At 41.1% G+C, this 12,738-nt stretch overlaps 1 protein-coding gene across 7 annotated transcripts in view; it reads right to left on the bottom strand.

Moving 5' to 3' along the window:
* SH3TC1 (SH3 domain and tetratricopeptide repeats 1) overlaps nucleotides 1-12,738 on the bottom strand; it is a 58,814-nt gene that overhangs the window by 30,905 nt on the left and 15,171 nt on the right. For 2 of the 7 annotated variants that reach the window (XM_045017860.1, XM_045017861.1), the window contains exons 2-4: nucleotides 11,362-11,651; nucleotides 6,911-6,982; nucleotides 1,674-1,801 (exon numbers count right to left, since the gene is read on the bottom strand). The exons of 1 other annotated variant lie outside the window; for it this stretch is intronic. In XM_045017860.1, coding sequence (XP_044873795.1) covers nucleotides 1,674-1,801; nucleotides 6,911-6,982; nucleotides 11,362-11,608 — 447 coding nt within the window. In that variant the 5' untranslated portion in view covers nucleotides 11,609-11,651. Of the gene's footprint in view, nucleotides 1-1,673; nucleotides 1,802-6,910; nucleotides 6,983-7,159; nucleotides 7,221-7,407; nucleotides 7,462-7,510; nucleotides 7,620-11,361; nucleotides 11,652-12,738 lie in introns of those variants that run through there. 4 more of the 7 variants (XM_045017862.1, XM_045017864.1, XM_045017863.1 and 1 more) reach the window with 4 other exon arrangements.

Here is a 12,738-nt window from a genome sequence, read left to right as displayed (position 1 = left end):
AAGACAGGAAGGAGTGCATGACAAGTCTAGTCTGCATTGAGATTCAGAAGATACAAAGGTGTCCATATGATTATGTGTATCAATTCTCTGATCATTTATAGTTTGTCCCTTTTCATGTTCCTTCTTTTTTCTGTAGACAGATTCTTCCATAATTGCTGCTTTCATGAAGTCAAGAAATTACTACTTCATGCATATAGGGTTGTTTTCTGCATCCAGGTCAGAGCCAAAGATACAGAGGATCTTACTTCTAAACATTCTTAATTGAATATTTTCAGTACACACAGTTTTGTGATATGGATGGCATGTACAGTACCTGCAATTTGGAACTTACATACGTTATCTTATTAAATGAACTGGCACCTCTCACAATAGTTAGAATTTTTTTCTCTCTCTTACTGTTTTTCTCCCACTGTTTGCCAGTTGCACTGGTGGGGTGTGTTCTAGGCACATTATTTTATACCTTCATTATATGCATTAAAAGTGTGTCTGAGGAAACTCAAGAGCTGTACCAATTTTCCATTTCGATATCTTGAATTCCATTTGCTTTTCATGGGGATGTAAAACTCTGTACTTGGTTTAACTGGTATTTTATATTACATAATATTATTGTGGCACTGTCTCCAGTGCATTATGCTAATCAGGTCCATTAATGAAGTGAAGTAGCCGGATTTTTAAAAGTGCTTAACATGCAGCACAGCCCATTTTCCTTAAATGGAGTTACTGAGCACTAACTTCTTTTTAATACCCGGCTACTCTGAGTGCCTAAACAGGGGCTGAGCCCTTTTGCCTATATTAATATTGTCTATATTAATTATTGTCATTACTGTCTACATTAATATTCATTCATCTTACTATATTTTGGATTTGTATGTATCTGAATATTTGGTAAACCTGCATGTTTTCTCTCTCATTTTACTTCATCAAATAGATGTTGTAATAGTGTGAGCTGTCTGATCCTTTGAGTGTTGGAAGGAAATTTCTGATATAAATAAGTGCAAGCTTATCCCAGAGTGCCACTGTCTCCCTTGTTATACCGTCTGTTCCTAAGTATGCAACAGCTTCATGCCATATAACTAATGGGCGAAATTTATCTGGGTTCCTAGTGTTGGAGCAAAGCCCTACACATCTCCTAAGCCCAGTACAGGTATCAGGTCAGGTTGCCTATGCAAATCATAGGTGTAATAGGAATAGTTTCCTCATTGGTCCTGCATAAGCCAGTACAGAAGGTCCTCTTGTGAGAGCCTGTGGACCCTTGAAGGGTGGGGAGGGACACATGTTGCTCCCACCTTCACATTTCCAAACTCAGGAGCACCCATTTTTGCTCCCCTGTGCCAGATGAGGTGAAGGAAAATCAATCCCTTAATTTACATTAAATGGAGCAGATTGAAGCCACTGTCATCTCATGTATGCAAGTATGGCCCACAGACACACAGAGATCCCATTTTGATCTGAGCAGTTTTGGTCACCTCCAAGTCAAAAATGACAGTGTCTGTGGACTGCATTTGATATAAGTCATGCTTTGAACACCTTCAATTTATACACACACATATACAAATGGGAGAACAGACCCTTGCATGTTTCAGAGGTTAGTTTGATGATGCTGAAATGTTTCAGTAGACTTTGTTATTGATAACACCCCAAACTGTTCTGTAAATATACCAGAGCTGACTTACACTAAAAACTGCCATGACCTCCCTGCTGTCATTCTCCAGAAGACGGAGTCGTCCTCTCAGTTCTCCCTGCAGTCGGGGGTCAGGAAGTCCACTCTTTCGTTTTACCATGATTAGCTTCAGGGAGATATCTGAGAAGAATATTAGTTTATAGTCACACAAGTTCTTTGGGATGGGAGAGCCAGTTCCGTCAAATTTTGGAAACCCCTCAAAATTTGTGGGGTCCACATTTAGAACAGCTCTCCAAACTTCCGAGGTGAATGTGTATTTGGACCTGGCAATACACAAGATTCTGGGCTGCTGCATGTTTTGTTTAATTTCATTACCTAGTAGATGTAGTATCCCAGCAAGAAATACTTTGAAACAAATTCTTCATTGGTTTCACAGAAGGGGTTTCAGAAATACAATATCTGACTATGAATGTCTGTGGAGACGTTATGGGGAACAATTGTCTTGAAACCTTTCAAAAAATCTGAAATTTGTATAAATCAGAGGAGATGGCTCTGCAAACACTGAAGTCTGTGCTCCGATCACTTTAAGTGCAGGTGTTAATGCCTTAAAACGCTAACACCCGCAGGTGCAGATTGTCAGCTGGTTTCCCTAAATTTAGATTGCTGGGCAGAATACAGCACATGTAAATTCTAATCTGAAATTCCCTGTTACCTGACATAACATCATGCCACCCAGCTGTTTCAGGGGGCTTCATATAAGTTATATTCAGCTATGTAAAAACTTCTGGCCAGTTTTTCTAAAGCTGGCTGGAAAAGTCCAGGACATGACCATGTTTCAGAGAGTGGGTGTTGTATAAAGTAGTTTCTCTGCTAAGTGTTTATTAATAAAATAATAATAATTAATAATTAATAAACTGATCTTGAAAAACTAGGGGGGGTGTCAGACTTGAAACTTATATTTGCGAAAGCCAAAACATCACCGAGGTTCTCCTCTCCCCTAAAATCTAGCACTTACTGTCACACAAGTCTATCAATCAATATAATAAAATTGCAAGATTGTCACTCTGTCTGTGTATTAGTTTGAAGCCTAGCATATCTGTTGAATCAATGTGAAGCCATGGAAATAGCTATAGGTATTGCAGAGAGCTCTTAAAAACAAACAAACAAACAAACAAAAACCCAATAGAAACAGATTCAACCATCACTAGGATTTGCTTCCTGTTATCATGCAATTTTAAAATTCTCAACTGTTTTGACTTTACAAATTATACCCATGCAAGAGCAGGGGCTACAGTAAGGCATGTATCTATGCCATGCCAAGAGTCCCAGACCATTGTGCTTTCAGGGGTAACTCAGCCAATCATTACCCTTACTCTAGATCTAATTTACATGCAACAATTTCATTCATTGTATGTGGGAGACTGCACAGATAGTGGATTCCTTGCTGGATCTTCAAAACCACCCATACAACAACACAGCCAGAACACATAACCCCAAACACACATAGCCCCAAACCTCAGCACACACCCCTAATTGACCACCCACACAAATCTCTCAGCACAATACAACTCACACACACATATCCTGCCACAACACATACATTTGCCCATCCTCACTCATACTTATCATAAAACCATAACTTGAGCAGCACAGGTCATTGCTTGTTAGTAATATAGTTCAGTATTTTCCCCAAGAAAAAAACAAAATCACAGATTCCCCAAAATACTAGCTCACAAAGAGGAGAATGGTGTAAGTTATTTTGTACTAATTCATCTGTGGCTCTTCCCAATGTCTGAAGAACAACAGGTCAACAATTTCAAACGTGTGTAAAGTTAGACTCCTAAATCCATATTTATTATATTGCATCAAGTTCAAAGTCTTGGTCTTTATCCTCAAGGCACTCAGTGGCCTAGGCCCAGCACACCTGAAAGATCATCTAAAGCTTAGAGATAAAGATTGTGGTCAATAATTCCACTTTTCGAGCACAATGGAACTTTCTACTACCAGGGTGTGCAGGAGACAGAGCTTCCTTGGTGGCTGACCCAAGGCCATGGAATGAACTCCCACACAGACCAAAGACCAACAAAAACCATCCCATCTTCCAGTCCAAAGGTAAAGGCACTTTTTTTGCCTGACTCCCTTGATATAAATACAGATCAGCATGTGCATTAAAAAAAAATCTACCAAAACATGACACTCCCCCTGTGGAAAGTATAAGGGAGAAAATTAACTACACATGACAGATGTTAGTCACATCATTTAACACACTACTAAAAAGCACTAAGATACTAGGTTATAAGGGCAGTTAAAAAAAACAACATATAGAATAGTATATTTAGGCACTTAAATAAATTTGGTTTTCAGAAGTGGTGAGCATCCAGAACTCTCAGTGAAGTAAATGGCTGTATTCATTAGGGAGCCTAAATATTCATTTAGGTGCCTAGTCTTTAGGTTCCCAAGTTTGAAAACTGACTACAGCACTTTCCAGAAACCCTGAGCTGCACATGTGCCTTCCTATAGGACACTTATATCTCCTTGTCAAGTACTTATATCTCCAAGTCAAAATGGGCCATTTTCATTACCACTACAAACAGTTATTTTTCTCTCCTGCTGACAACAGCTCACCTTAACTGATCGCTCTCCTTATAATGTGTATGGTAACACCCATTGTTTCATGTACCCTGTGTTTCATGTTCCCTTCCTTCTGTATTTTCCACTACATGCATCTGATGGAGTGAGCTGTAGCCCACGAAAGCTTATGCTACAAAAAATTTGTTAGTCTCTAAGGTGCCACAAGTACTCCTATTCTTTTTGTGGATACAGACTAACACAGCTACTACTCTGAAACCTGTCAATAAAAATAGTGAAACTCACCAGAATACAATGAATAATATTCTGCACTTTAACCCATTGCTAGGAGAAGCCATTTTAATAGGAATGACAATGAACTTTCACTTGTATGGGCCTCAAAGCACTTTACGTACCAATATGCTATAGAAACAATATGGGGTGGATCACTTCACCTACCACTCGCATGCTGACATCTGTGGTGAGATGTGGCTGCTATTTAATAGCAGCTGGCAACATCACAAAAAAGTTTGAAACAAGTGAAAATTGACGTTTTCAGCAGACGCCGTGGGTGGGAGAAGGAAATTAGGGTAGATAGAATGTAGGTAGTTACCCTGCCCAAGTTAGAATTGAGCCAGGATACAAATTATTACTAGAGTTGGTCATGTTTCCTCCAACCCCCCATTCTACCCCCATTGAAAAAAGTTTGATTTTTTGTTGAAAAATCCACAACCAAAAATGTTTTGCTGAAACCCAGACATTTTCAGTTTTCACATGAAAAGTTTTCAACAAAATCTCAATTTTTTCCATATAAAGCAGACATTTTTTGTGGAAAAAAATTTGTTTAGTTGAAAAATCAATTTTCTGTTAAAAAAAGGTTTTGACAGAATTTTTTTTTTTAAAAACAGTCCTACTTATTATTCCCACTCATATAGAATCTTTAAGAGGCCAAAATGAGCAAGACCTTGATTTTACATGTCTTTAGAAGTAGGGCACCAATAAAACACAATGCCCCCCTAACAACAGGCAGAGGAACCATTTCATTCCTGAAACAGAGGGAAGAGAGCCACCTATTGAAAAATGTATTCTCGCTAAGCCTTACCTAAGTGATTGTAATATCTTCCCCAAAACTGTATATTGTCCTAAACTGTTGTGCACTGTTAATAGTCCTCAGAGACGTGACTCCTAACATTCTGACAGGCTCAGTTAATATTAAAGCTAACGTAACACCTTGTAAAATCTTTTTAAGGTTGGGTTGAAGGATGCTATGGAAGGGCAAAGCATTATTAAGGAAATTGTTATTTAGCTGAGGACCAATAAACTTAGAGTCAGTCACAAACATGATAAACTGTAAATGCTGTAAATACCATTGCTGAGATAAGTATTAATTTGTACCACTGACCCATTCATTTCCTTTGCAGCTATTAAACAATACTTCCACCACAATAAATCCTAAAAACCATTATCAAATTTTCAACCAAATACACACACACACACCCCTAATAAATAAGCAATTTCTATACTTAAATACTAAATTCTTTGTTTTTTCTTCAAATTATTCAAAGAAATTAACCTGATAAAGCACCCCCTTAATTAGCTAAAGAGTTAATATTGACTGATATGAAACACTTCTTTCTCTTCAGAGGTTGAGCATGCTGACCCCTTGGCCAATTTAGAACATACTTCAGGACTCAATGTCAATTGGAGTCTATTTATTTTACTAGGCTCTGAATCAGATCTTTAAGAAGTAGGGCTCAGTTCTGCAAGGCACTGAGCACTCCACCCTGATTCAGTGAAAGACTTAAGCAGTTGTTATTCATTAAGTTATTCCCTTAAAAATTAATTACTTATGTGTTTTGCTGGATAATGCTACAGTGCTCAGCATATGTGAATCTCTCCATTAACTTCAATGGGCTTTGGATCAGACTCTGATCAATAGGGACCAATTGCAATTCACGGAGTTGCATTTGCTTACAGTTTGGTCCAGAACTTGAACACAGACCAATGTTTAACTCACCAGAGTACAGCACTGCCTTTAGGACACCAAACTATCTTGAGGTATCATGCAAGTCATTTACCTGTGCATATATGTGGTTACCCTATTTGCTTGAAAATAGGGAAAAATCAGTGTGAACTACAGTGGTTGCCTCTGAAATTTTTACCCAATGGACTATTTATTTTCCCCAGAGGTGGGGGGGAGGGGAGGATCTAAACAAACAGAAAGGAAACATGACATTTTCAAATCATTGAGCAGAACATGATACCCATAAATACTAGGATGGCAATTCTACTGCATCTCCATACCCAGAAAGTATTCCCACATCTTTGCTAACAGATTCAGCTCTGCCAAACCTAAGGGTTCACAAAATATTAGAGAGGCCTCTAAAGATCATGAGATCGACTTAAAAATCATGATATACAATAAATGTTATGTTCTTTTTATGTGCCTTCTGGCTTGAGATCATTTAAGGTACAATCTGTACACATTTTCAGGCTTTTATCCATGAAGACTTCAAATTTTGTTTTTTAAATGAAAGCTGAGATTCTCAACATATCACCAGGAGCTACGGTTTAAAAAAAAAATTAAACATTGTGAGACTTGTGATAAAATTGCAAGAGTTGGCAAATATCACTCATCTAGTAGCTCAGCTGAAGAGCAAAGGTTGATCGAAAAAAGCTTATACTCAAATGACGTGTAACAGAGAAAAAGGTCCTTCCTACCTGTTGGAAAACTCTCTGCTGGACTGGGAGGTATCCTTGAACTGGCCTTCAAGCAGTTATTCTGAGAAAAGTCTATAACAAATAAAATGGCTGGTAAGAGGCATTTTCATAATCAGACTGAGTTAACAAAGCATAAATATATTTTTAAAGTTCTGATCCTTTGCAGTGATCAGTAAAGGAAAAAGGTTGATTATGCACAAAGAAAGTCCCGAAGACTTCTTAAGGGAATTTAAGGGTTTTTTAAATCACCTCGCTTCAGAAAGAGAGATGGCAGCTCGGTAACCTGAGTGGCCATGCTGCAAGGCACTGGCAAAATCTCCTCATACTGCCTCTTCCACTTCTGGGCCTGCTCTGGAGGAAGAGATGGAGGCTCAGTAACCCCCTGCCATCTCTCTTTTTGGAGGGAGGAGCCGGTTTTAGTGGTTCCCTGTGAGGGATGGGGAACCCCTCCCTTTGGATCCAGACTCAGCTCAACTGCCATCTTTCCTTCCACTCACATCAGGCACCTTCCACCCAAGCTGAGCCTACCACACTGGGATCAGGGACAGGAAACTCTGAATGGCAAGGGCTGTACCACAGAGCCCATCCCAGAGGCACGACCTGCAACCGAGATCTCCAGGGCCGGTGGACAGGAATTGCCCAGCATGGTCTTCCCTGCAATGGAGTGGGGACTCTCCAGCTACCCCACCCACCCCTGTGTTGCGTATTTGGTTGTCATGGTTTTTGTTGCTATGGCAACTGAGTTAGATTATTATGGGTTAGCTCAGCCAGCTTCAGCCGGCTGAGTGAGCTCTCTGTCTCTGTAAATAAAATGGTGGTTTTGTTAGCTGTCTGCTGTCTGGCCTCAACTGATTTCTTCCTAAACCAGCTCCCCCCAAGGATATAACACCCTGTCCAAGCCCCTTCCACTCCCTCTCCTCTGGCTGACCATGATTCCCTTAATCCTCTCCTTACCAGACACAGACCCACCTATTCTCCCCTGATAAGCAATATCCTCTGCCTTCAGTCCCAATACCCCCATGCTCCCAGTCCCAATATCTCCCCTTTCCTGCCTTCTGCTCTCGGCCTGTCCTGCCTCTAGGCCTCAACATCTCCCCTGCCTTACCCCTGCTTAACCCCAGGCCCCTTGACATACTCAGTGGTACCCCAGTTATCCCAATTCCTGCCCCCTTGGATCTCAGGTCTGTCTTCTGACCAGTGTAACCAATTACATGATTCTATCTCTAGATCTAGCAAAAGTCACCAGAATGCCACTAAAAGTTGTAGTTCAGTGACTGGTCACAGCAAAGCTTGAAAAAAATCTGTAGCAGACCTAAAAAACAAACAAAAAAAAATCAGCAGATCTAGTGACAAACTTGATAAATTGGCAATTCTGTGGAGGATGCAGTATGAAGAGATGGCACCCCTGCCTCGCAGTATGCATGCCTCTGCGAGTTCCAGCTCTACACTCCCCACCCCCCACACACCCCTAGGACTCCAGCACCATCTTCAGCTAGTGTAAACTGGCATATTCTGTGATTCTGTTTCCACTCAGTGTTTTCAACACAGTCCCACGGCATTGCATGAATACATCTTATGTTGATGGGAGCCAGTAATGTTTGCCTCCTTGCAGAGTAGGCCGGGGTGCAGTCCCAAAGGCCATTCCAGAGGCAGCAGCAGTGTAGCACTTGCTCACTGTCAACCACCAGTTTTAACTCAGGCTCTGGATATAGACAAACTCATGTACCTGGCAGGTTGGGTGGAGGTGAGAAAGGGAGAACGTCTGCCTCAAAAGCCTCCACAACTCCCACTGCATCAGGATTCTAGGGAACCAGGTAGCCCTGGGAACCCCCTGCAGCAGTCCAGCACACCCCAGGGGTTCATGTTATGAATTGTGACTCTGCACAAGGTAACACTGACCATGTGAGTATTATCTAGCACAAGGGTTCTCAGCCTTTTTCTTTCTGAGGCCCACCCAACACGCTATAAAAACCTCCACAGCTCACCTGTGCCCCAACAAATGTTTTTCTGCATATCCAGTAGATTAAAAGTCAGGGCCAGCATTAAAGGGTAGCAAGCAGGGTACTGCCTATGGCCCCACTCTCGGCTTTGGCCTCAGGCTTTGGCTTCAGCCCTGTGAGGCTCTGACTTCAGCTTTCTGCCCTGAGCACCAGTTAGTCTAACGCCAGCCCTGCCCTCTAGTTTATTTTGGCGGACCCCCTGAAACCTGCTCGTGGCCCCCCAGAGGGCCCTAGACCTCTGGTTGAAAAACACTGATCTAACACAAGAAAACCTCATTAGGATGAGAAGCAGATGATAGAAGGCACTTGTCACCATTGTAAGTATTATAGATTATATAAGTGATGCCCATGAGTAGATCTTTTCTGGCCTCTCTTAGTCCATTGAGATGGTTTCCATGAGTTTCAGAGGGATGGGATAACAATACATTTACATGGACTAGATGACCTCCTGAGGTCCCTTCCAACCCTGATATTCTATGATCTCCCTCCTTCCAGGTACACCAGCAACTTTGGCCAGTGTTTGATTGGGGTCCCATGGCTGCATCCTTATGGAATGGTTTGACATTGAGTAAATACTCAGTAAGTTTGTCCCCTCAATATGTATTTCTTATCTAGTCAACTAATTCAAATGTACAATTTAAAAAAAACCCTCCAATCTAATCTCTATCAGTCTTTGAATAACAAAGACTCCATGTAAAAGGACTGAAAGGCTTCATCCTTCTCTCTATATTGCTGAGCTGGATGGAAGAGAAGAGAAAATAGATGCAAAACATTTAACATACCTTTCAGGTTGAGTTAAATCTGGCAATATGGATTTAATGAGTATTATTATCATAAGTATAATCATTTCCCATCCAGACTGTCAGCTCTGATTCTGTGCTTAGTCAGAAGCCCAAAACAAGCCACTTTTTGGGACTACAATGACATACTACTGCTTAGAACATGAATAGAAGTCTAGAGGGCCAGTTAATTAGAAACTGTTTTTGATGGGGGGAGGGATTGCTCAGTGGTTTGAGCTAAACGCAGGGTTGTGAGCTCAATCCTTGAGGGGGCCACTTAGGGATCTGGGGCAAAAAAATCAGTATTTGGTCCTGCTAGTGAAGGCAGGGGGCTGGACTCAATGAGCTTTCAGGGTCCCTTCCAGTTCTTTGATATATATGTGGACTTGTCACTATTAATACAGCACCAGGGACTCTCTTTTTCAAAAGTTTATTTATGACTCACTAAGTGCTTTAATGGATAATATCCATTTTCACACATATCAGTTTCAGGGGGGAAAAAAACAAGTTTTTCTGTAACCTTATGCAAGTACTGGGACCATGAGCAATCATTTGTGTGAATTAAATAGAAACAAGTTCTGATTCTGATCTTATTTTCACTAGAGTAGCCCAGGTGTAAATCCACTCTGATTTACTGGAGTTACACCTGTATCAAACCAATTTAAGTGATACCATAATCAAGTCCGGGGACCTAATGTTAAGGCTAAGGCCTCAATTCAAGGCATACCTAACTTTAAGCATGTGAGTAGTCCCACTGAAGTCAACGGCTCTCTTTACATGCTTAAAGATAGTCACATGCTTAATTACCTTGCTAAACTGGAGATTCAGTTCTGCCCTTGGAGATCGCACCTGGCTCCTGGACTCCAATGGGAGTTGCATTTGCGCATCGGAGGATACAATTTCTTCCTAAACCACTTGAGATACAATTTTGTAAAAAGTAGCAGTTCTTGATGACTGGGAGAAATAGTCTCCAGAAACAGTACACAAGTTTAGGGGAGGATTTGAAAAAGTTTCCCCTGGCAGTTTTAGCTGCTTGAGTAATTTCCATAAGGAGAATATAATTATCTGAGTTGGTATTTGGGTCAGGACATTTGGATTAACAACCCTCCTCCCATGAAATGTGGGGTCCATGGAATATTTAATGACCACAAATGATCAGTAATTCTAAAGGCAGAGGCCTAGATGTGTAGTGCCTTCTACAACTATAGCTGGATATTAGTTCAATCCTGAGTCAGAGGGAAGAATGCCACTTACTGAATCTCCAACACCAGCCCTAAAGCAACTAGGTGTTCAAACCAATCAACCCTGATTGTGAAGACTGATGGATATTTGTGAAAAGTGAATCTGTCACAAAGTACTTATATTCCACTATTCCTTGGCCCTGGAATCTTGATACAACATAATCCTAAACCTCATTTTACCTCTGATTTAAGGTATTCTGAAAAAAAAAACTGAAAAGGAACCATTAGCCAAGATTCTTTTAATATGGTCATTTAGCCCTTTTCTGAAGGAAAGATATAGTTGTTTGTATTGTTCAGTTTAACAGTTGTAGAAGTTCTTTAGGAGGGAAAAAAGTGCACAACTGAAAACGCACCTGACAGTTCTCAGCTCCGTGCAGCACAAACAAGTGAAGAGCAAAAATGACCAGACAATATAACAATGAAAGATTTACCCATGGCCATTTGTCCTTGAGAAGAGACCTCCTCTTTCATGTTAATCGATGTGGAAATGGCAGTATTAGCTGCCACATGCATACAGTCAGACACACTCCTCCCCAGCTGCTGTTTATTTCCTTCCAAAGAGCTATGTTGTTTCCTTTCCAGATAGGGAGCAGAGCTGCAGAATCCTTCCTTCTCCATCAGGGTGTGCAGCCCGAAAACAGAAACATTGCATTCCACTGCTGCTGCTGGGAGCTCCATAACTTGCAATTCCAACCACTATAGAATTTGCATCGTCCAAATTCTAAAGAGAATCAACATATTATATAAAAACTCACTATTAGGACTCTGCTTTTAATATGTATTCAACAGCTGTCAGCACTGTGTGTGCAAGCAAAACATTTCAATCACATTCAGCCCAGTAGAGAAATCTTGTACAGACTGAATTCTCTTTGATCGAGTACTGAAAAAATAAAAAATAAAACGTCAACCACTTAAGGATTCTTTGTATCAAGAAAAACTATACTGTGCTCATCAGTAAGTTGAATTCTGTGCTGCTTCCTTCAAATCTTCCACCATCAGATTTTTTCCCCCCAACAAGATCCCACTCTCCCGCAATACTCTGGAGGTGCAACGTAAAGTAAAGAAGCCGTCTTGTCAAGTGGACTGAGCAAGAGGCTGGAGACCAAGCACATGTGAATTCTAGTCCCAGCTCTGCCACTGATTCACTGTACGGCTTTTGTAATGGGAGCTATTAGAGTAGTCCCTTTCCATTTGATGATAATAATAATAATAATAATAATGTTTATTACCGCAGCACCTAGGGACCAACCCAGATCAGGGCCCCTTTGTGCTAGGCATTGTTCACGGAGAGTAATAGATGACCCCTGCTCCAAAGAGATAACAATCTAATCAATCGAAAAGAGACACAGGTTAGGGGAAAGAGTTATAACACTCAAGCAGAGCAACTGACGTGATGGCAGCAAATATCAAGTTAGTTCCATGTTTGGGGTTTTTGGGGGAAGGAGGTTTGGAAGAGGTTTCGGGGGGGGCATTAATTAAGAAGAGATTAGAGTGAAAGAAGGGAAGACAGAGGGATGAAAGGGGACAGAAGCAATTCAGAAGATGGAGGGGTGGAAGATATGAGGGCAGGGTGGAGTGAGGCTGAGGCAAAGATACTGTGAGGAGGGGCCAGAGAGGGTTGAAGCAAACAGCCAATCAGCACAGTGCATAAAAAGTCCACTTAAAAGTCTCCCTCAGCCCCTACTTAGGCTGATTCTGCTGACACTGTGTGGGCTTCAGACTCTGGCTTGCGCCTCTCCACAGTTTCTTTCCCAAATTCCACATGGCAGGGGGGGATGCTGCACAGTAGGAAATAACGTTCTGTAATC

This window comes from Mauremys mutica, chromosome 5 (genome assembly GCF_020497125.1).
Source record: "Mauremys mutica isolate MM-2020 ecotype Southern chromosome 5, ASM2049712v1, whole genome shotgun sequence".
NCBI classification, from domain to species: Eukaryota; Metazoa; Chordata; order Testudines; family Geoemydidae; genus Mauremys; species Mauremys mutica.
Note: the sequence above shows the minus strand (reverse complement) of the source record. Positions and strands in the feature narration are given on the sequence as shown.